The following is a 23167-nucleotide window of genomic DNA, read 5'->3' as shown; positions in this document are numbered from 1 at the left end:
CTAGCGGCACCAGTGGGATGAATGCAGCCTCCAAATGCCCCTCGCGCGAATCTGAGACACAGAACTTCAATGACTCTGTGAGTTCTCCACCTAGCATGTCAACACGTGCTTGGGAGAAATCAAAAGCAGACACCGCTCCATCACACCCGCAAGCTTCAGACGTTTCTCCACATGCTCACAGCACACCTTCTCCGACTCCGAACCACGAAAGCAAAGCCGTTCCTCGACGTCCTAGTCCCGCACCTGATCATGCTGCAGCGAGACCCTCAAGTGGGGTTGGGGGTCCCGCTGACGCTCGCTCTCAACCATGCCCACCATCAAGTAGTACTCCAGACGCATCTCGAGTCAATGGTAACGTGCCAGATACTTTGAGTAACAACGGTCGTGTTGTCCAGACGCGGAGAGTAATCTCTCCCCTTCCCCGGCAGCGCCACATAACGACACGTGCTCCTCAATCTGCTGTATGTTCGATCCCCAGCTCAAAGAGCACAGTCGCTAGAGATCCGCCGGGACATGAACGCTCACCTTCACGAGCTGCCAATTCTCCATTTTCAACCCCTGCTGCCACCCTCACACCCGCTTCTACTTCTGTTCCAGCGAATGCAGCTGGGGCAACTTCTCCATCCGTACCTGCTGCAGCACCTTCTGGGACCATCTCTTCTCACAACAAGGATACATCGTCAACATCCCCCTCCACCTCCACTCAAGGATCATCTTCTCCTGCCCCGCAACGTGCTGCGTCAGGCAGCACTGCATCCACTGCTGCTCAGGCCGCCGCTCCCAAGGCGACCACGCAGACATCTAAGCCCGTCTCACCCCCAAATGCGCCAACTTCTCAACAGCAAGCCGCTCTCGTACTTAGCCAATCGGGGATGTCGACCACGGGTCGGGCCACCGTAGGTCCCGTCCCTCGGTCCACGACAGCCTCCCCCGAACGACTGGCACCAACGTCTCAACGATCCACACTGAGCCCGAGTTCACCGTCGACGAGGCCCGCATCTCCCTCAAGTGCGGATCATTCAGCTTCGTCCTCGACACAACCCGCATCCACAGCTGATGCCTCTGATCAAGCGTCCACGGCGACGGCGGCGGGAGACGACGCAGATATAGAAACAGAGCGTCGCATCGGCGGGACGCCGATCATCCCGCTGGGCAAGCCTGGCGGCGAAGCGTGAGTGTGTTGTGTTCACTGAGCTTTGCCATGCTGACCAACTCGCGTGTTCGCAGGTCGGAGTTGAACGGGTGGCACGAAGTCATCCACCTTGACGGCAGCTTGTACTACTGGCACCAGGATCTTCGGATCGTGACGACTGACAACATCAAGGAGTCCGGGCGTCCCTCCGCGATCATCAAGCACGCTGCCGACTTGAAGGCCGAGCTTGACCAGGCTGGAGCGAAGTCGAAAGGCATCGTACGTGGCCAGGAGGATGTCGTCGTCTGCGGCGTAGACGGGAAACCGGGGTCTGAGCCAGAAGCACTTCTGCTGGACCACCGGCGAGGGTGGTACATTGAGCGCGTTTGGTGTACAGCAACCGACAGCGCGGGTGTTCAGAGTAGGACACCAGAGGTAGCGTACGAACAGCGGACGGAGCAGTATTGGAGGATGCTGGAGCGGTTCCCGATGCATCTAACGAGCTTGCCCACGGAGGTGGAGGCAGAATTCTTTGGTGCTCTTGTGTTTGGGTCAAGTGGTAGGCGCTGTCTTATTTTGAGTAGGAGGTAATGTATGCTGACCGGTGCTGACAGAAAGAATCCTGGATTGGCGCGAGACGGCATTTCCCTTCAGTGATCACCAGGCGGAGCGACTCATCCAGGTGTACATGGACCTGAAAGGTATGTTCACCGGTGAGAGTGTAAGTTGTATACACCAGTCTGACGTGGAAGCCTTAGACGCAGCCGAGAGCAAGTATCCTGTCGTTCCCGCGATGGGATGGCACATCGCGCGGACGATGGTGCGCATCGAGGCAAGTCGCACAAAGCACAAGCACGGTACGCATGAAAGTAAGCTGTATCGCGACGGGGCAATCGACGCTCCAGGGTGGCAAGTCAAAGTTTTGGACTTGCTCGTGGTACTCCTACTGCTGGGTATGCAGCGAATGTATCGGTTGCGATTGCAGAGCGCACGGGTGAAAGGAGTTGTGAACGCCGACGCGTTGCGGGAGCTGTTTGAGCACTTTTTGGACGAGTGGGCAGGTGAGCCCATACGAGCGACCCTGATTATACAGCTTGCTGACGATTTTCTGTTAGATTCAAATCTTTTGGTCAGTCTTTTTTCTTCTTCGTGAAATCTCAATTGCTAACAGTTTGGCTCACCTCAAGGCCACTGTTTTCATCGGGTAAGCGTTGCTGGTTATCTTAAATCCATTGAATCTGACGTCCGGATATAGAGCGAATATCGGTTTCTTAGCTGTATCGGTCAGTAAAGAAAGAATATGGATTAGCAGACCTATACTTACTGGTATATGCAGGGGATCGATAGTTTGCAGCAAACAGCTCTCCTCGTGTCGACTGTGTTCTCGACAATGAGTGTTGTCGCCGGAGTCCATCACACTTGGCAGCACAGGACCAAGGTAGACGCTAGTCCTGAAGAAGCAGTGAGTCGATCCTCGCGCACTCTATGTATGCGCTCCTAACATCTCTCCAGAGCCATTACTTGACGCACGCCAGCCGACTTGGACGCGAAGTCGACCTCGCTGTCATGGCCTGTTTTCTCGCCCTTCCAGTGTCTTCGCTGCTCTGGGCAATCATCGCATTTGCGGTTGCGCTCGGTGCCTTCTGCATCCAGAATACCGATATTCAGGGGAAAATTCTGCTATCCGTATCGCTCGGACTCCTTGGGCTGTTGTGTATGGCGACGCTATTCTTCTTCTGGCATATCTGGCGCGGACCGCGACGGGAAGAGCTGAGTGAGGAGGATGCGGGTGAGATCATAAGTCGAGGGTGGAAGGCGGCATTCAAACGACAAGGGCGAGAGATCAGGATGATCTTTGGCAAAAGTCATAAGAAAAATGGCTTAGAGAGCGTATGATTTGTGGACGATCATTGATGTTAAGCCGCTGTTACCAGTACGAATTTACGACATGCACTCACGACGTTGCGAGGATATAATTTATACAGTATTATTTGAGCATCTCAAAGGCACAATGGCGCAGCGGGAAGCAACAGGTGGGAGAACTTTCGAGTTCGTATGGTAGCAACTGGCAGAACTATGCCCGCGCTTGACGCTCGATCCTCGGCATTTCCCGGACTTGTGGCGAAGTCCTGCCAGCGATTTGAAGGTTCAAGTTGAACGTGAACCCTAATACTAGTGTAGGTTTTATGTCTCCCAGATACTATTCGTACTTTTGGCCTTCGCGAGCACGTTAGTTTTATTACAATGACATGTTTTAGTTGACTCATCCACTGATCAATATTAGGTCTGTCTGAGGTCTACCAGCCGTGGTCGCTAACGAAATGTTCGCTTGATATGGTCCAGGGTCCCCTGACGTAGGCACATCCTTTTGTTGTCATAAAGAAAGCCAATTTGTTGCGAGAAATGTTCAGGGAAATGTAGGGAAAATAAAAGGCAAACTGGGGGTTACATGCCGTCGTGGCTGACCACGGAACGCACTATCAGACTGCGCCTCTCGGAAGGGATATCACATATCTATTCAATATCTGCGCGATAACACCACACGCTTGAAATTTCACGGAAACCGAAATATTTGTCTCATTTGAACTCTAGGTACACCAAAATATCTCTCTACCTCGTGCGCTTACCTTCAACTCCACAATGCAGCTCTTCCCGTCATGGACAATCAGTGGAAAAAGAACATCCTGATAAGGGGTAAGACAATCTCATCTTACGACATTAATGCCCTTCACATACGCTCATAATCCATGTTTTGCGGTCTGTAGATGTCGCAGGCACTCATTACGCAAGTTAAAATAGCTTTGGCTGTCCTGCCAATCACCAAGCCGTGTAAAAAAAAAACCAGCATAGTAGAGATAAAGCGTAGATTGGTCTCACTATTCGACCATTTGTTCGGAGAAAATGTAGCGAGTAAGTCAGTCCACGGACTTATTTAGGAGCCTTGATGCTTTATTGATGGCATTAGTATAGAAGTCAGCGGCAACTCATTCCAGAAAACGTAAGTATGCGCTAGAGCACGTTAAGATCCAATAATTTCAGTGGTCGCATGGTGTGGGAACAAGTAAAGTCTGGCTGTTCAGTCCCTCAATATCGTTTTCCTCCGGAGGCATTGGGGTCATCATTGCGTAGTGACTGTTGAATGCAAGGGCTAGATTCATTCTACGATGAGCGGGCGCTCCGAGCCTCCCCAAGTTGTTTGCGGCTTACCAATAGCATCGAGCAGTCAGGTGAAGGTCTCACTCATCTTCACGGATCGATCTTTCAACTGGTACACTCACGCAATGGGGATGTGCTTATGGCGCCTGGCCAGCTTTCGGGGTCCTGGCTGCGCTTAACCAGTGTTGGCGTGCTTTCTATATCCCGTTATGGTTCCTCAGTATTGATGCTCCACTCCGCAGCTTCATAAAATGACTAATGCGAATGTTCCGTCTTAAACGCCCGCTGTCATCGTCGTTCGCTCTCCGACGATGTTGTCTATTTCATGTTCTGATTGCTTCTCGACAGCATCTTATGAAATGGTTCGTAAGCGTAGTCTTCTTGGAAAGCTGACATATCACTCACGTTGTCCAAGATCACTACAAGGCTAATTGAGGCACTTAAGAGGCATACAAACGGGGCCAGCACGCTAAATTTACTTCGTCGCGGATTCTACTTACGCTTCGCAGCCAAAAGTGATGTCTCGTGGAAAGCAATTTACTCTGTGCTCCTTCGTTCATGGGACGAATGGCTGGTGCGTAGTATCTGTTTATTCTTTTTACCATGCCGTGTGTTAAGCTTGTGTACAGGAAGGTTGCATTTGTCCTGGAAGAGCTTGCTCTTGAGTACGAGACGATTTACCTAGATCAGCCTGAGAACAAGCCATTGATCCCTCAGTATGTGCCGAAGTGCAATCCTAACGCCCGTTTTCCCATCTTGATCGACCACGAAAATAATGACTTCGTCGTTTGGTAGTTTATTTATTGTGGGTTGAATCTCAGCCCAGAACTTACAAAGTAGACACAGGGAATCCAACGCCATCATTACCTACCTGGTCCAGAAGTATGACACGTCTCTCAAGATATCCGTCGACGACCCAAAAGAGAAGATCATCCAGCTCCAGTGGCTACTCTTTCAAGCGTCCGGACAAGGGTTCGTCTCAGACACTCTATCCCCTTTCCAAAAACGTCAGCTGATGTTCGCAGGCCCTCCTTTGGACAGGCGGCGTGGTTCAAGTCGTCTCATCCCGAGACACTCCCCAGTGCCATCGAAAGATACATGAAAGAGACCCTGCGTATTTTTGGCGTTTTGGAGACCGTCCTTTCGAGGCAGGAGTGGCTTGTAGGCGGAAAGTACACGGTAGCGGACATCTCATTCATTCCGTACGTTATTGTTTTGAACTGAAGCTCGAGCCTGCTGACAACATCCAGTTGGAATGAATACGCGCTGCGAGGCTTCCTCGCTGATCATGACGGGTTCAACTTCGAGAAGGACTTTCCTTCCGTCTACAAGTGAATTCCCTCTAGTTAACTACCGACGCATAAAAGCTGAACGTCTCGCAGATGGTACCAGGCTATGCTCGCGCGGCCATCTATAGCTGAAGTTATCGCTGTCAAAGAGTCCATGATGACGAAGTAGAACGTGTACTTTCAATAGTCACTTTGTTCGTTCGGAGGGGAGGGAGGATATCAGATTGTCTCAGATTGATACCGGTGAGAAATCTAGATTATGATATATCTAAAAAGTCATTGATGCTATAATTATGCTACATAATGGTCGTTTACAATTCGTCCCCATTCGACGTTGTCAATAACGGACTGTTTTGCAACCGTACACTGCGAAAAAGTACGAATCAGGAAACACCACGTCAGAAAACTGTCGAATGTTGTCGACTTGAATCTAGCGTGACATGATAAAACATATCATCAGTCTGAACCAGTCAAGAGACATAGTTTGACCCCAAGGATGAGAGTCGCCTTCAAGATGAGCTGAAGGCTTGAAAACTCACCAGAGGCGGTCCTACCTGCTCTCATGACGGGGCGGGTGCTCGTGTGAGGATTCCCACGTGTAGGATTGCTTCCGGAGATGGAATCTGACGGACCCCAAAACTGCTCAATCGATCAACGATCACGGGCGCTTCTGAGGTAATAGCCGCGCGACACGCGTCGAACGAGTCTGCAACTCTGACATATCTCGTCGATATATAAAAGGAAGATATATCGTAGCTCATAGAGTTTATCCCGAAGTTATCCAGTAAATCCACTGATGAAACGTCATATTCCTCATTCTCCTGAAGAGACTGGCTCGTTTTTCCCCGAACAATTACTGAACCATCAGGGCAGCCGCCGTATCGAAGATCGTGTCGAGCGATCAAAGTCACAGCTTATTTTCGCGAACGCATACATTTTATAACAATACTGTCTCGACGCTTATACCTCGTCCCAGAGTTCATACATTCATCAACCGAAATAATTTGACGCTGTTCCTACTGCCTCTAGTCAGAAGCCAACAAAGCCTCTCTTACTGCAAGCGCCTTAGCCACGGCCTCCCTGGAAAGAATGGCATTGTGCCACCTTGTGGTCCCGGTCAGCTCGTCGTATATTATATACCTTAGTTGTCAGCACTCACTTGTAGACCGCAGGGAAGTCCTTCTCGAAATTGAAGCCGTTGAAGTCAGCGACGAAGAGTTTCACTGCCATGTTGTTCCATCTGGGATTTTTTCAGCTGATATCCACGACGGCGGCCAGAAGACGACTTACACAACAAACGAGAGATCCGCAATGGTGTACTTTCCGCTGACAAGCCACTCTTGCTTCGTTAAGACGCTCTCGAGCACGCCAAGAACACGAATTATCTCCTTCTGGTACCTTTCGAGTGCGCTGGGGAGCTTCTCGTGGTGGAACAATTTGAACCATCCGGCCTGGCCAAAGTACGGGCTAGAAAAACGTGGCATCAACATGAATGTAAGCAGTCATTCGTGTGGTGCGAACCCTTGTCCGGAGGCCTGGAAAAAGAGCCACTGGAGCTGAGTTATCCTCTCATTCTCACTGGCTGCGGAAATCTTGCGGCTCGTGTCGTACTTTTCGACGAGATAAATGATGATCGCGTTGGACTCCCTAGAACCACCACAGTGAACTCTGCAATTTCCAATATAATAAAGGGCAAATATACCACACGACGAGGTCATTGTTGCCGTGATCTATCAAAGTAGGAATGCGCCCATTGGGGTTGTACTTCACGTGCCCGGGAGCCTTCTGCTCCTTATTATTGAAGTCGAGATAAATCGTCTCGTACGTGAGACCGAGCTCGTTAAGCACGAAGGCTACCTTCCTGCAAGCGATGCTCAGCCCAAAGTATAAAACGTGCATGAAACATTTCTTACCAGCCGTTCGTGCCAAAAACATGAGAGTACAGAGTAAATTGCTTTCCGTGAGACATTTTGTGCGTAGATGAGAGTTTAAGGGTGAGACGTGTTGACGAACTATGGCTCCTCCAACTGGGTCACCTCTTTATATATCGATATATCGAAAGCTGGAGGTTAATACGCTGTTCAGTCATTTTGTCAGCAAGTCATGTGAAGGACTTCACCGAAATTTAGTTACAAAGCAGCTGTTTCCCGTCCTTTCAGAACCCACGGCACGCTGTCATCAGAACGCTCAGTCACATTGGGGAAAACACGTAAGATATCGGCTTCTTCATGGCAACGAAGACATCTATCGCGCTCCACAAATAATATGGTGATCCAGTGTGTTGGCCAGGCCGCGTTTGTCCGGGTCTTTGCCGTGCCATTCGGTCAATAAAAAAAGATGATGATTTTAACTGAATGAAAACATATAGTCTCGGTCAATCACTCACCGTCGTACCCATGCGCCGCCAAGGTCTAATTAAGTGTTGCTTCCCTATGAAAAGCTTCGTGGCTAATATATGGACAAGACAAAGACAGGCTCTCAGCGATACCCGATGTTCCAAAGGATTGAATTACGCTCTGCTACCAAAAATAATCCTTGTCAGTATGATTCTCGACTTCACGAAGGACTATGAGCTTCGCTACAGTGACCGCATGACCTGCCTGAGCATAAGCGCAATCAATCTCTGTCAGCGCCATATAGAAACGCTAGCATGCATGCGGAGGGACTCGGAGTCCCAGCTGAGGGCTGCCTACGCGGGACGGGCAACTTCGAAATTTTTTCATGGGGCAGGGAACTTATAACTCGATCTAGCTGGTTCGGCGTCCAGAAAACACCTTTCAGAGACATTCACCATTCTCGCTAGAAGGTTCAAGAGCGCACATACCTCTAGGGTTCGAGGCACAGTTTCACATCCTCAACCACCTGAGCAAATTCTGAGACGTAAGCTTTACGAGATTGCGTGAGCTACAATGTAGGCGAAAGATACGTGCCCTGGCACACGGAATTCGAATCAGAGACCGACAGAGTGAGATGACATTCTTCTTCTCTTTCCTGCTAGAAATGTTCCTCGGCCAAGGAAATTGCCACATTCGGCATCGCGTCTGACGTGTCATTTACTCTAGAGCGTGGAAAGATACAAAAATAAGCATGATACTCAATATTTCCAGGTCGTGAATCGAGCAAATATGTAATGATTCTATTTGTCTGGTTCATCCGACACGGGTCAAGACGGCAGAGACACCTATTTAGCGGAGATAAAGAGAAGGGTGTTGCGGGTCCATCAAGTAAACGGCGGACGTATTCTGATGCATTCCAAAACAGTGCTATTCATACGGCCTGAAGATGAGACGTGATGTACAATTCCAGGATGGCTAGTCCACACTCACCCACCGGACGTGTGTGCATAAATTATTGGTATGTGCGGTCACAACCAGAATACAAGTATCATACACATCGAACAGAAACAACTGTAGTAAGTAGATTCTTATGCTCATAGGTGGTAACCCAATGGTTCGAGCCCAGTGGGCGCCTTGGGCCATCGGCACCGGCACCCAACCGGCACCATCGGCATTTCCCGCGGTGCCACCGACGCAAACTTAAGTTAGCAACTTCCACTTTCTCCATTCCACGAGTTATGGTCAGCGCGTGGTCATCGTGGAAGTGCTGAACTTTACCTCGAACCTGTTGTAATTTCCCCCTCTAATTCATCTTGTTTAAATCCCCACAATGTGCTCAACATCTTCAGAGATTCATTCTTGTCACAAGCCCGAGATGACCAACTAACAAAGTTGTTAAAACTCCTCGGATGCTGGTAGATTCCGGTTAAGAACCTTGACGCCTTAATTCTATTCTCATCCGCCCCTTGCCAATCGGCAATTATTCTGCTTTTCGGGTTTACGCTTTGGCTCCCCTCCTCGGACAACTCATTCGTTCTAACGCTTTGCGGCTGCTCGTCCGATTGACAAGAAATATCCCGAGGTAGAGTATCGGTCAGTACATCGATATAATCAACCCTACATAGACGGTACATACTGACGGCAATACAGACGACCACCAAAGTCAGCAAACGAGCCTCAGACGTGATAGGTGTTATTACATGGAAAACATCGCGGACGATCAGACTAGCCCTGCAAGGCAGATCTCATACGACTTGCAGCGTTCAATATAGGGTACAAATTCCGTGCCAAGGATAAACGAAGATGTTCTGTGGAACCTGCCATCCTCATGTTCCTCGACGAGAATTGCTCTATGCGGATGAGGATCGACAAAGCATCCAAAAACAGCAGAAGTATAATGTGTGAGAGTGCCGATGAAGGCGATGAAAGACCGACGGGTTTGTTGGTAAGTTTCTTCATCACCAATGTGTATCTTCCAGATGGTGCCATTAGTTGCGATGACCTGCAGTTTCCCGGTGGCGTCATGCATAGTCTTTTCATCATTTTCTATGCGGCCAGATTCTTGGCGGCCTGCAGGTATCAGGAGAGCTGCAGGGCTGGAGAATGTGAAGCATCCCTTCTCGTCCATTTTTCCTAATGGAATGCCGTCCACCCACCCAAACCCAACCCATGGCAAGATCTCCGCCACAGGTCTCTCCCCTTCTTCGGTGACCAGTGTCGCGTTTCCTATCGGGTTGACGCGAGGAAGCGCTGGAAGCGCTGAAACCCCTTTCTCCGGAGGAAGATCGAGGGCGGCAGCGAGCCAGTCTGCCCTTCCTCCATTCCTTAATATCTCCGCAGCTAGGGCGATAGTTGCACCTCGCCTGTCATCCGGTTTGAAACGGAGTGGATCGAGGCTTACTCCGAACAGACCCATGATGCTGAACACGGCATCAACGGGATAGGTGCATGTGCGCATCAGTGAGCATTGCCATACGGCCTGTACGCTACCTGCATTCTCCAGCCCCCCATTGTCCAATACAGCAAGAAGCGTGCTGACATACGACTTCTCTCGGCCAAATAGCGTTGTCGAGAAAAACTTGAAGGTTTTACGTTCTGTCTTCAACTCATAGATATTTCCGCTGTGTGTCGAGAGAGCGTCCTGAAGGGGACATGCAGCTGATTGACCCGGAACGACTTCTTTGTAGTTGAATTGCGCACTAGTAGATGCGATGGATAGGGCTTCCCCATATGTCCAAGCAAACAAGACCATCACATTCGACATTTTCGGTGCTAGAACCTCCTGGAGGGTCCATGACCGCTGGATCCACGTCGTTTCTTCATCTACCTGCGCTAGCCGCCGCATTCCACCAGGGAGAACAATGCACAGGGCCGAAGATTGGTAGATGTGGTACATTCTGCGAATTTGCCAGGCTTTGTCGTTGTCATTGCTTTGTAAGATGCAGAGACCATCCAACCAGATAAACTTCGCTTCCTTCTGGGCTGCAGCGGTGCACGCGTGTCTGAGGACATCGATACTCATCGGGTCGCCATTTGTAGCACCTCTGATGGTGAATGTGCCGTATTTTTCACCGCTGGTATGGTTCGAGTCAACCCCGAGTCCTCTCCAAACGTAAGATATGGTCGCGTATTCGCGAGCGGGGAGATCTTGGAATTCATGGATCGCGAGGGTGTCGTGATCGAGGAATTGAGCGCAATCGATCAGTCGATATTTGCACGGTGTGGCGGAAACGGTGATATCTACTGTAGTATTTTGGAGTGCACTGAGGGAAGCAGAATAGACTACAGCAGAGTCGTGCATTCTTCAAGACAATCTTAGATTGAAAGGAATTATTACGATTGGTGTGAGGACTCAAGATCAAGACCGGCCAAGGGCCGACTGTCAGTCAGATAGCGGCGAAAATATATAGATGCTTTCAACATATTTGTTGCATCGCATCAAGGTAAGCTTGGGTGGCTCAGTTGGTTAGAGCGCAGGTCTCATACGAGAGTATGACATTCAAATGTTGGATGGCCATCCTGAGGTCATGAGTTCGATCCTCATCCCGAGCATTCTTTTATATTTTTCATCTTCCCTGATGTTGGGAACCATTCGTGTGGTGATTCAGATGTTTGACGAGCAGTTTTTTCAATCAACATTGGCGGAATGTTTCGCCTCTAGCAGCGAGGCGCGAAATCCTATCACTGTGGGAATTGCTCACGTGCGTTGGCCACCTCAGCGCTAAGCGGGCTGAGCGGTGACTACTTGCCAAATTCGAAGTCAAATTTTGTCCAGCTCATGTCTAGAATGACTATATGCAGCGCATAAACAACGTTCAGAACCTGCCGGGGCACACACACATTTTTTCGCGTCCAATTGCTGATAGGGAACTGCATCCTTGGTTTTCTGGGCACGATCCGAGTGCTACCTGAACAGCGTTTCTCGGGCATGTCATTACATATATACCCTACATACAGTCTTGCGTCGGCGAGCATACCGCCAATTCCCTCGCTCAGCAGTCATGACCGCCCTTCTGTGGGAGCCGCAGTACATCCAGTGCTAAGTCAAGCAAGGCATGAGATGTCATCGCCAGCGCAAGCATATCGTGCGTATGAAAGGATGAGTTGAGCTCTTTCAGAACTTTAGCACCGCGCTCGTCAATAAGGAGAGCAGGATTCATCTTACGTGAGGGTAGGTAATGGGGGATCGATGGCGGCGGTGCTACTTTGAGTATATAATCGAACGTGTCGCACCGTAATATAAGATTCCATGAATGAACCTCGCTTCATCAATCAGCATGCAGCAGACCAGACTTACAATCAGGCCAAAGACACTGGTACTACGAGGAACGTTCCCAGTAGGTCAGGCCCGATACGAAAGATGCGAGCAAGCCCCACAGATACCCCTTGAACAGACACGGCAATGATTCATGCGAACACCGACCGTATCATTTTAGCGTCGCTGTCATATTCAGCCACCAACATGCCATACAATTCGCACCGTATAACTGTCTGTTGCATCCACATCTACAAGACCGTATCAATATACGTGCTTCAATAGTCTCCGCATTCGCACCCATATGCCGCTCGCGTCTTTCTGCATCTCCGCGTCTCGCTTGTCCTGCTCTCGGACCAATCTCCCTTCTCCTGGTTTCCAAACAGCATCTGTATCCAGATCTACCTCTTGCAATGGAATGAGATGTACGCTATTCTTCAGAAGCACGATCTCATAGACCGAATGGCCTATATAGAGCAAAACGTACACCGCGACACCAATGTAGGTCGCGACAACATTCTAGGAAAGATGCTGTCATCAGTTATCTGACCCCGTCGTGGTATGGATAACGCACCCGCCAGTCAAATGGCTGGTCAACAACAGCCGAATATCCTTGCGCGGCAAACATCAAGACAGCAAGCGTGATTGTCACGATCGGTAAGAGAGGGAATAAAGGCTGGCAGTACGCCAGATCTTCAAGGGCGCGACCTTGCGCCTTCCATGCCCAACGGAACCGTAAAGATATAATTCCGACGGATCCCCAAGTCAAAAGCGCAGAGATTCCTGTCAAATTCAACAACCATGTGAAGACAACTCCTTCGCCCCAGATTGTAGTGAGGAACGTTAAAAAGGAGACGGCGAGGGCCGTTCTACGAAAACAGGTGAGTCCTATCAAGGTGCTACAACTACAGGACTTCTTACATGAGGGCGGGTACAGGCACGCCTCTCCGATTGACCCATCCAAATATCGGCGGAGCTTGGCCACTGCGAGCGAGAGATAGAAGCATGCGCGAGCTCGCATAGAAGCACGAGTTGGTAGCGGAGAGCACGGCTGTAAGCAGAACAGCATTCACAAGATTCACCGCCGCGCCAAACCCAGCGCGCTGGAAGACGACCGTGACAGGGGACGCGGCAACGTCAGAGTCTAGAGATGTATAATATTGAAGTCAGTACAATCAGGAGCAGATTGATGCCTTTTTACCATATGCGGCACTCAGAAGGCTAGGGTCATTCCAGTTAATGCAAACGCCAATGGTTAACATGGTGAGGATATAGAAGAGGAGAATCCGGAAGAACGTAGCGCGGACGGCACGGGGGACGCTCTTGTGGGGCTTTGTCGATTCACCCGCCGCGAGGGAAACGAGTTCAACGCCGCCATACGAGTAGAATGCGTATGCAAAAGTCTGCGCGAAATCGGAAAAGCCGCCTATGAACGCCTGCCCATTGTGGAAGTTTGACAGACCCTATCGGAATGAATAAGTGGTATTGTCATGATGTCAACTATCAGCCATACTGGACCAGGATGGTGTCGGACGCCTCCCCAGTCGTAGATCAAGCCGACAATTATGAAGAGAACGATCAAGAGAACTTTGATCATGGCGAACCAGTACTCGGATTCGCCTGATGAGTGCAATTCAGATCAACATCAGCGATTGCTGAGGGAAAAGACCCACCATAAACTCGAACATGAATGAGTTGCATGATGAAGACTGGTGCGATAATAACAAGGGCCCATTGCCAAGCTTGAATTCGCGCGTCCCAATACTATCAAGAAGAGAGTGTAGGTTCCTCTGTTTTATATAAAGCATAGTGAACGTACCTGAAGAATCACTGCTGCTGCCGTTAGCTCGCTCGCTGTTGAGCACATATCGGCATCCATGAACAATAATAGATACGTGATAGTTTTACGCACGAATTGAAAGACTCCTGAAAATAGAGATTGAATGAAGGTTTTTGCATAGACTGCTCAAATTGCAACTCACCACTGCAGCCAATAATTCCAGCCTACAAGTGAGCAGCAATTATTGAGTATGGTCATGAAGCATGTTGAAGCCGATGATGGCGTACCTAGTGTGAATCCAAGAGCAGGAGAGACAAAGCGTGAACCAAAAACTGCGAAGCTGCCAGATACGGGAATATATGAGGCCATCTCGCCTCTGTCAGTCGACAAAGTGAGATCATGTTATCTCGAAAGCATCAGAATTTTCTTACAGTGAAATGACGACTCCATAACAGAAAATGCCAACAATGAAATATGAAATCAGGGCACTACCAGGCCCAGCAGTAGCCACAGCCTATTCGACACAAGTCACAGTTGGCGTGCGGAGTATCTCAAAATGCAGGAATCATACAGAGCCAGCACTCAGAAAGATGCCCGTCCCAATCGTCCCGCCAATCGCTAATGAGAAAGAGCATAAGTGGTTTGCCCACGGACCACAAGGGTAGCAAACGCACCTATCATCATCAAGTGACGAGGCCCCATTCCCCTCTGTGTAGTGTGCGTCCCATCGGCATTCCCAGTAAAGAATCGTTTCCAAGCTGCGAATGGTGACGGCGACTCCAGACTCCCTGCAGCAGACACCTCAGAGCCCGACTCTTCGATTTTGTCCTCTATATCGCCATCGCCTGTGATGTCTTCTTTGGAGAACACAGCGCCAGATTGGGTCAGGGTTTGAACGGCGATTTGACGGTCAGCCATTCTTACGACTGAGGATGCCACTGGGTTGCAAGAAAGGCCCTGTCAGTAGACCACGCTAGTACACCCCGTTCAGGTGATGTCGATGGCAGCGGAGGAGAATTTCCGACACATGCTAAAATACCATATGGTGATGGTGCAATCCATGATAATGCTATCAGACGAGGGACAGGCGCGAACCGAAAGTTGTCCGCGTACTTGACTTGCGATGCCAGGAGAGTGCCAAAACAGAGAATTATCAACGATCACCCACGCTTGTCGTGGAAACGAGTCGGAAATAAAATAATGAGAGCAGGATTTGTTTTCGCCATCTAGCAAGTTCAATCGAAAGGCGCGATGGACTCCGAGCGACCACATGGGCGCCAGTTACACGCGTGCTGCCAATCATCATCGTAGCCCGAGTTGCGTTGATTTAGTGAAAAAGGCATCTCGCACGAAAATTTCTCCATGACCTCTTCAAGCCATCACAGAGTCGAATCCGACAGTAAGGAAAACAAGTTGAAAGGGGAGACGAGCTCAGAAATCTGTTCACCAGTAGCATTTATCGCACAGACGCAGGCCCGCAGATGCTGGTACATATGCATAGTCGGTGGTCTATAGCTGATCATCTACCCACAGGTAAAACGGATGCTCTATCGTGAGTTTGGCGGTGTTGTACTAGTAAATTGGCTGGGATCGTTGAACCACAGACAGTATGCACTTTGGGTTTGTCGTCCAGTTTCGAGTTAATTTTCAAGATATCTTTGAGCTCAAACCCGTCGTCGCTTGATTCACATAGTCGAAGCGACGGGAACTAGATGGCGCGCTCATAGGATAGTCCAATTCCCCTGTACATTTTCAGCTTCACATCAGTGTCAACACTTCTCATTGGGATACCGAGATCTATCTTTGAGGTCAAACTACACTTGCAACTAACTTCACAAAACGCTCGGGCTCTTCCCAATGTACCTAGATGTTCATCGACACACTTCGTGAACAAGAAACCACGAATAATCATCGAACCACTCACAAAATGATTCGCCCCGTCGATCCTGACCACATCCACAGTACGCCCGATCTTCCCTGCTTTGCGCGCCTCCTCATATTGCCGCCTAAGCAGCTCCACCGCCCACACGACATGACCCACGTCCCTGCTGGGCAAGAGGACGCACACCCGTACCCTCGGCCAGATAGGCTCAGATGCGCCGGGGCTCGCACTGCCCTCTCCGCAACAGTCGTAAAGTGCGCGGCGGGCAATGTCCTGGTGCAGCGTGAGGTCGATGAACCCGAGCGGGACGTGCGTCTGGGGCCTCTCGCGCCTGTCCACGACGTTCTCGAGCTCCTCGGGCGACATGCGCTCGTAAGTTGGCATGATGTCCAGCTTCTTACGCGCAACCAAGGCTGCCTCAAAAGCTTCTGCATCTGGTGTGAGCTCTGTATCGGTGTAGTGCGCGCAGACGCAAGGGAAGAAGGCGGCTAATTGCTCAGCAGGTGCGAGTGTTTCGTCGCCGAAGGGGTTGTAGACGCCTGGGTGGGTTTGAGCACCGATTACGCCGGGGCTTGGGGCTGAAGCAATGTTACCGTTCTTTGGCATAACACGGCGAAGCAAACAATGTACACACCATACATGATGAAAGCGCGGAGGTGGGCTTCCAGGAGCAACCTCACTTTCTCGGACGCCTTGTCCGCATGCGCAAGCAAAGAGAGCGACTGCATGTTTCCAGCAGACCAAGCGAGAAAAGCGACTCCGCCGGAGAGGCTCCCATCTTCATTTGCGGCGATCGGCGGAGTGTTGTGTGTGTCGATGAACCAGGCAATGAAAGTCTGGAACTCGAGAGCGTGAGCCACCAGCGTGGAGGCTTGAACCTCGGGAGGTCCGCGGAACTTCTCGATTTCAGCGTCAGTGTACCAGCTGGAGCCTGGATAGTCGCGGGAGTTAATCAGGACGATGCGAAGGTTGCTCGCGCCCGCGTATGGGAATAGGCGTCTGAAGACAGCTAGTGAACGCAGAGTGAGACAAAGGAACTCGGAGTCGACGAAGAAAGAGAGCCTCACCGCCGTGGAATACGGCCCCATGTAGCATGATGATGGTCACATAGTCGCTGGACGAGGGTGCACCACTGTCTTCATAGTAAAGCGCGGCTCCATCTTTGTTTACTGGGGCAGTCGGCATGATGTGGTCGATAGGCTGGATGGGGTGCTAATATGAGCTTTCCAACAAGTCTGGCCTTTGGGGGAACAAAAAAGGGCGTCAGAAGAGTTCCGGATTCCCATATTTCCCCATTCGCGAGGATCCTGCGAGAATCCTACACAGCAGAATTTCGAAGATCGACCTCGCCGGCCCGCATATGGACACAAATGATTCACCTGTAATTGCACAGGCGTCAGCAATTACGCGTAAAATGACTGACAGAGGTTGACATACCTGCGAAGCTCGGACGTGATCCCATCACGGCTGTCGTGGTGTTGTACTAATAGACATTGACGAGAGTACATCACCTGCGCATGTCCATTGCCTCGCAAATATAGAAAAGACGCTCCATACTACACGCTGCACAAGCGCAGTTTACAGACTCTCGATGTTAGCAAATACCTTTCTTGGCACAAAATTGCGCGTTTTAAAGCTACTACAATTACATGTTGATACATCCTTCACGTTTGTCTGCAACCTCATAATATCAATACAATTCCCTGTGCATACCAGTGGCAATCGCTCGTAAGTTTCAAAGAAACTATGAGGTGATCAATATAATTTACCGCATGCGCCCTACGAAAATATCATTAATTCCCAGGTGCACCAGTGGTCTCCATGCCACGCGGCATGCGAGCGCCCGCAGGAGGAGGGTTCTTGTCGCGGAATTCACGAGCCATGTGTTCCATGCGCACCCAATGAACGTTTTCATGCGTGTTCACCCACTCTATGAATCGTTCCTAAAGTAGTGCAATATTAAAGGAGGCAAGATCCAACACATTGTAGCAAGCAGCGCCCGCAATACAGACAGTTAGCCTGGAAATACATATTGAAGCAGAACATGGCGTACCAGCATGAGTAGGACATGCGGACGGCTGAACCCAGGTTCAGTTCAGCAGATTCTGGTCAGCGTATAACTTTTGTTTCGCTCACCCGCTGACATCAGGATGGATCGTTATGGGGAAGACAAAGTCTTCCTCCTCCCTGAATATGCATATTGAGTAAGTCAGCAGCACGGTATGATATGGAATGTCAATACGGATCAGGACACATACCTGTACAGGTATGTGAACATGTCTTTCCAAAGCTGTTCGACATCCCTCGAATTGACCTTCGCAGTCAGAATGAATATCGGATGCCTGCCCACCGGTAACCGAGATGAGTGCTTACCCAGCCGTGGGAGTTGGGGCTTGACTTGATGAACATCATGGGCGGCAGATCATCAAGATACCTGCAAGATCGAGCATCCCATGCGCGTAGCAGTTACCCAATGCGATGCAATTATGAGTTACTGGCACAATGAATGAACAGCGTACGCGAACATACCAGTTTGCGGGGAGCTCTACAAGCCCTGTAATATTCCCGCGCTGGAGCGGCTTCATCCATGTGTGAGCCGCGGCATTGTAATCAATCTTCGTCCAAGTGTCCTGGTCGCGAAGATAATACGCCTGTGAACTACACGGACCACCAACCATGAACGTCATCATATCATGGCAGAATGAAGATGCGCACTCGTGTGCCATATTCGAGTGATCTGCGATCATTAAATGAGATCGATCATAACGTCCACGGCGCATATATAGAGCGGGGCTGCTAACCGTATTCAATGCCCTTGTCCAGAAGCAGCTGCGTGCCTTCGCTGCTTGTCTCCCACCATGGAGCGACGCTCCCCTTGGGGGGAATGCCGTTGTTGAAAGCCGTAAGTAGATTGTATGTATGGTCGAGGATGTCCTTCTGCTGCTCTAGAGTCATAGAAACGGGATTCTGGCACAAGAATCAGCAGATAAGCACCCGAAACAATGCAGTGAATGTGCCTCATGTGAGTAGCCATGCAACCCTCTAGTATCAGCGGGTTTGAGTGATATATTTGCAGGCAGAATGTAGACTTGAAACGCACATCTCATGACCCGCATCTCGGACGGCAGCCATTTGCTCAGGGAAGGTCTCCAGACTGTGTCCTGCGCGAATATCCAACTGAGTTGCTGACATTGCGAATTACGACTAAACGCATACCAGGAATGAACCATGTCGTTTTGATGTCGTACTTCTTGAACAGCTTGAGTAGACGAGGGACGCCCACTTCGCCCGAGTACAGACCCTAGATGGTCCAAACGATAAGGGAGCATTGTTAATCCTAGACGTGTATGCTACAAACCCTAGAGATGTCCAGCGGGGAATCCTCCCCTCCGTACGACCCAAGCCTGGAGAGATTTCGATTAATGGTCGTCGAGATCAGGTACGATCCGCCACGCTTCGAAGCACAGCATGATGCAGTAAGTAATGTACGTACCACCCGGCAACCGCGTCAACGTCCACACCAAACCCGATTAATACTCTGCGCGGCATCGTGACGGCTGAAGTCGCTCGAGCAGACAGGTGGAAAGGAGCGCGGGGGCAGTTTCAAAGGGCCATCCCAGTGGAAAATGGCATAGATAAGGCATTGGGTGAGACGTGGAGTCTGCGAAATATATCAGAGTTTCCGTCGGAGAGCCATCTGCTCAGGCCTCGGCGAGCTCACTTATCGCACTGGGCGTGATGTTCGCGGAAGCTGAGCAGCAGCAATTCGGGTTACACGCTGGTTTCAGGACGACAGCGGGTCGCGATAAGCCTGGCCAGGAACATGCGAGCGGACGAGTTCGAACCCGAGGTCGACGTTGGGCGACGCGTCGGGCGCGCGAAATTGTGGCCACCGCCTCTTTGCGACCGACTCTGACTGATTTTGCCTCCGCTTCGTCTTGGTTGACCTCTGCCAGGGACAAGGTCATGAACGTTCGGGAGTACTTGATCGACATTACCACTGCAGCTATCTGCGTTTGGAGCCATGAGAACATTCCCACTGCTGACAACTGATAACAGCGGCGAGACACTAGCTGGCTGTCATATGCTGCTGGTGCTCCGGAGCAGGCGGACATCATTACTGCACACGACCCGCCCCATCTTCTGGGCAATCCAACAGTGATCCCTTGGCTATCTCTGGATTTATACTACCCAAAATGTTCGCAGCGCCCAGCTCTGTCATCTCCACCACGTTCTCCCTCCTTCCCTTGAACTCTGCCGCCAACTATGGCCGAGTCCGCGAAGAACGAGAAGGACTTCACCACCGCCACGACCACCCCCGTCTTGAGCGATCATTCAACCTTATCCGACCTGCGCCATGCCGACGACGCCCTCCTCGCAAAGCTCGGCTACAGGGCTGAGTTCAAGCGCGAGTTCTCCGTCAGTCGTGCCTACTTCTCTCACTTCACGAACTCATCTAACCTTTCAATCATGCCGTAGCTGCTAGAGACGATTGCTTTCGCCTTTTCCATCATGGGGGTGATCGCATCGGTATCGTCCACCTTCTCGTTCCCACTTGTATCAGGTGCGTACCGCATATCCTGTCTGCCCGCATCGCGTCCAATATCCCCGGAAACAGGTGGTCACGTCGGCATGATCTTTGGGTGGTTGATCCCATGTCTCTTCGTCCTCACAGTGGCCGCCTCCATGGCCGAGCTGGCCTCGTCCATGCCGTGAGTCTCGTCTCCATCTAGTCAGACATTAGGCCAGATGTGCACCGCTCAGGCCTGGTTTGCAAGGACGAGTGCCGGACTGTATTATTTCTCTGCTAAACTTGCCCCACCAAAGTATTCTGCCCTCGCGAGCTGGATCACCGGCTGGGCGAACATCACTGGCCAGGTGACACTTGTCTGTTCCATCGACTTCACCTGGTACGTCACTGGGCTTCTGGCTGGGAAGGTTCGGCCTCGATTAACTCTGCTTGGCTCGGCAGCGCGCAGATGATTACGAGCGCGATATCTGTAGGCTCCGATGGCGCTATAAACTTGGGCACAGGCCCTACCTACGGTATCCTTCTCGCCATCCTCTTCACACACGGCATTGTGTGCTCCGCTGCGACTAATATCCTTGCACGACTGAACCTATTCTATGTGATCGTGAATCGTGAGTGGAACTTGGTTTAAGCGTAGTATCGCCTTCTGACGTCCCCCCTTCCAGTCGGGACGTCTATCGCAGCGATTATTGCTCTACTTGTATGCTCTGGAGATAACAGAGTCTCGACCAAAGATGCCTTTACAATGTTCGAGAACAACACGGGGTGGTCTGACAGTGCGCAACCATCCACTTTTGCCACTATATGCGCTATACCTGACGTTTTGCAGGCGGCTGGGCATTTTTGCTCGCGTTCACCGCACCGATGTGGACCCTGACTGGCTGTGAGTGGCATGGTTCCTCGCTCGTCGTGCCATGCTGATCTTTGAATGCGATAAATGCAGATGATTCCGCAGCGCACATCTCAGAGGAGACGGCAGGAGCAGCTCGAGCAGCACCCATTGCTATCCTCATCGCCGTCAGCGCCACCGCATCCCTGGGATGGCTCCTGCTCATCGCTGCGTCCTTCGCGACTGCATCCGTGCCGACGCTCCTCGAGACGACGCTTCCACTGCCGATGGCCCAGCTGTTCTATGACGTGTTGGGCAAGCACGGAATGCTTGCGATATGGAGCTTCATTATCGTCGTTCAGTACGTGACTGGAGCGGCGCAGGGAGTTGACGCCTCCCGAGTGGTGTTTGCGTTTGCCCGGGACAACGCGCTCCCCGGCTCGCGCTGGTGGAAGCGCATGAACCCGCACACGCAGACCCCGGTCAATGCCGCGTGGCTCGTCATGGTGCTCGCAGGGATCTGCGGTCTCCTCGGCTTCTCGGCCACGGCGCTGTCGTCCCTTGCCGGGTGCGTCTCTTCGATCCCGACCGTGCGTGGCTCTTTTCTGACCTCGTGCAGAGCATCTGTCATTGGTTTGTACACGTCCTACGTGACCCCAATTTTCCTTCGCATCACGTCGGGGCGCAACAAACTCGTCCCGGGGCCTTTTTCTCTCGGAAAGTGGTACATGCCGATAGGTGCCATCGCCTGTGCGTGGGTGGCATTCATCGTCGTACTGCTGCTCTTCCCATCATATCAGTACCCGACGGCCGCGACGATGAGTACGTCCAAATGCTTAATACCGCTTACTGATGAGCCACATCTCACGTTGCGCCTGCAGATTATGCCGTCGTGATCATCATGGCCGTCTTCGTGTTCGCGTCGGCGTCGTGGATCCTGTCTGCACACAAGTGGTTCATAGGTCCCATCAAGAACGTAGACGACAGCGCGACGACGACGTTCGAGGAGAAGCAGCAGAGTTCGTAGTTCGGCTTCGATGCAGATTAGAACACTTGCACGGAAAAAAGATGCTTCATTTTGAACATGCTTGAGAAAACAATGGGCGGCGTCGGCCGCTGACAACACGAAAGTAGGTTTCATGACGCTGAGTTGGCCATAAGATCTTCACCTCAAATCGGAAGAGCCGACACTTGCCAATACGGCTGCCTCCCGGTAGGCAGGAGAGGAGTCTAGACTCGCCTCAATGGCCGGTGGCATAGGCCAGCGCGCGATTGCTTCTACGGGTGGGGAACGGGCGCCGCAGGATCGGATGGAATGGACTGCCTCCAGAATCGCCTTGCTGTTCTCGCAGCGGGGGCAACTCCGGACTTGCAGACGCTCGTGTTTTTTTTTCCTGCGCGGCCTGATGACGTACTACCTAGCTTGAGGTCCTACGGGACGCTGGTCGGACTGTACCGTCTGCTCTGCCAATATCCTCCTGTTCCTCTTCCTCCTTCCAGGGACGTTTAGTTGATACTGGAATGATGCCACGACCAACCTGCTTATTTCGCACACTTGTAGTCTATAGACTCGCGCAGCGACGTATACCCGCAGCCGTCCAACACAAGTCGATTCGAGGTTTGCAAGGCTACAGTACTGATCAATATTATAGATGCTCCAGACTCGGCAGAAAAACTTTTATATCAAATCCGGAGAGCCAGATACACTATTTCCAGGACCTTATGTCCAGGTACGAGAACACGCTTCCAGGTGAGTGCTGAGCGTATGCGCCCCAAAAACGAAGTCTCGTACTACCCAAACGTGTGTACGTGGTCACAGAAATTTAGCTAGAAGCCTTTGAGGTAGCTTGCCTCGTCGGCGACCTTAAAATCTTGCACCTGCTCTACCTCGACTGTCTTCATGATATGGATAGTAGCCGACCCAGGTTCAGCACTGAAGTCCGAGCCTCCACCGGGACGATGATCCTGGAAGTTCTG

At 51.0% G+C, this 23167-nt stretch overlaps 8 protein-coding genes across 8 annotated transcripts; 3 read left to right on the top strand and 5 right to left on the bottom strand.

Moving 5' to 3' along the window:
• Positions 1 to 95: 95 nt before the first annotated feature.
• FIBRA_01575 (uncharacterized protein) lies at positions 96 to 3028 on the top strand (the record flags this gene model as incomplete). Its single annotated transcript, XM_012323450.1, has 9 exons — positions 96 to 1171; positions 1228 to 1691; positions 1747 to 1833; positions 1891 to 2193; positions 2248 to 2261; positions 2320 to 2336; positions 2388 to 2415; positions 2469 to 2594; positions 2645 to 3028. 9 exons carry the CDS (start codon positions 96 to 98, stop codon positions 3026 to 3028), a joined length of 2499 nt encoding a protein of 832 aa, XP_012178840.1.
• A 1778-nt stretch (positions 3029 to 4806) lies between these two features.
• FIBRA_01574 (uncharacterized protein) lies at positions 4807 to 5746 on the top strand (the record flags this gene model as incomplete). The annotated part of the gene is made up of 6 exons (XM_012323449.1): positions 4807 to 4862; positions 4918 to 5079; positions 5135 to 5260; positions 5314 to 5490; positions 5539 to 5619; positions 5671 to 5746. 6 exons carry the CDS (start codon positions 4807 to 4809, stop codon positions 5744 to 5746), a joined length of 678 nt encoding a protein of 225 aa, XP_012178839.1.
• Positions 5747 to 6602: 856 nt separating this feature from the next.
• On the bottom strand, positions 6603 to 7546 carry FIBRA_01573 (uncharacterized protein; the record flags this gene model as incomplete). Its single annotated transcript, XM_012323448.1, has 6 exons — positions 6603 to 6681; positions 6737 to 6817; positions 6868 to 7044; positions 7099 to 7224; positions 7280 to 7438; positions 7491 to 7546. 6 exons carry the CDS (start codon positions 7544 to 7546, stop codon positions 6603 to 6605), a joined length of 678 nt encoding a protein of 225 aa, XP_012178838.1.
• A 2087-nt stretch (positions 7547 to 9633) lies between these two features.
• On the bottom strand, positions 9634 to 11214 carry FIBRA_01572 (uncharacterized protein; the record flags this gene model as incomplete). The annotated part of the gene is made up of 1 exon (XM_012323447.1): positions 9634 to 11214. The coding sequence occupies one exon, from the start codon at positions 11212 to 11214 to the stop codon at positions 9634 to 9636; it is 1581 nt and encodes a 526-aa protein (XP_012178837.1).
• A 1106-nt stretch (positions 11215 to 12320) lies between these two features.
• FIBRA_01571 (uncharacterized protein) lies at positions 12321 to 14866 on the bottom strand (the record flags this gene model as incomplete). Its single annotated transcript, XM_012323446.1, has 14 exons — positions 12321 to 12419; positions 12469 to 12687; positions 12743 to 13037; positions 13090 to 13312; positions 13370 to 13631; positions 13682 to 13788; positions 13842 to 13932; positions 13988 to 14022; positions 14081 to 14094; positions 14151 to 14172; positions 14236 to 14324; positions 14380 to 14462; positions 14520 to 14566; positions 14623 to 14866. The coding sequence occupies 14 exons, from the start codon at positions 14864 to 14866 to the stop codon at positions 12321 to 12323; spliced, it is 1830 nt and encodes a 609-aa protein (XP_012178836.1).
• Positions 14867 to 15757: 891 nt separating this feature from the next.
• FIBRA_01570 (uncharacterized protein) lies at positions 15758 to 17015 on the bottom strand (the record flags this gene model as incomplete). The annotated part of the gene is made up of 4 exons (XM_012323445.1): positions 15758 to 15811; positions 15873 to 16408; positions 16465 to 16839; positions 16898 to 17015. 4 exons carry the CDS (start codon positions 17013 to 17015, stop codon positions 15758 to 15760), a joined length of 1083 nt encoding a protein of 360 aa, XP_012178835.1.
• A 608-nt stretch (positions 17016 to 17623) lies between these two features.
• FIBRA_01569 (uncharacterized protein) lies at positions 17624 to 19379 on the bottom strand (the record flags this gene model as incomplete). Its single annotated transcript, XM_012323444.1, has 11 exons — positions 17624 to 17773; positions 17884 to 17908; positions 17967 to 18017; positions 18089 to 18144; positions 18204 to 18264; positions 18360 to 18488; positions 18546 to 18567; positions 18632 to 18775; positions 19047 to 19131; positions 19189 to 19234; positions 19324 to 19379. 11 exons carry the CDS (start codon positions 19377 to 19379, stop codon positions 17624 to 17626), a joined length of 825 nt encoding a protein of 274 aa, XP_012178834.1.
• A 189-nt stretch (positions 19380 to 19568) lies between these two features.
• On the top strand, positions 19569 to 22217 carry FIBRA_01568 (uncharacterized protein; the record flags this gene model as incomplete). Its single annotated transcript, XM_012323443.1, has 12 exons — positions 19569 to 19844; positions 19890 to 19988; positions 20115 to 20249; positions 20310 to 20394; positions 20449 to 20542; positions 20609 to 20740; positions 20803 to 20972; positions 21027 to 21137; positions 21191 to 21244; positions 21305 to 21758; positions 21810 to 22012; positions 22072 to 22217. The coding sequence occupies 12 exons, from the start codon at positions 19569 to 19571 to the stop codon at positions 22215 to 22217; spliced, it is 1959 nt and encodes a 652-aa protein (XP_012178833.1).
• Positions 22218 to 23167: the final 950 nt, after the last annotated feature.

Source organism: Fibroporia radiculosa (assembly GCF_000313525.1).
Source record: "Fibroporia radiculosa TFFH 294 genomic supercontigs, scaffold721, whole genome shotgun sequence".
NCBI lineage: Eukaryota > Fungi > Basidiomycota > Agaricomycetes > Polyporales > Fibroporiaceae > Fibroporia > Fibroporia radiculosa.
The sequence above is the reverse complement of the archived record's forward strand: the minus strand, read 5'-3'. Positions and strand labels throughout refer to the sequence as shown.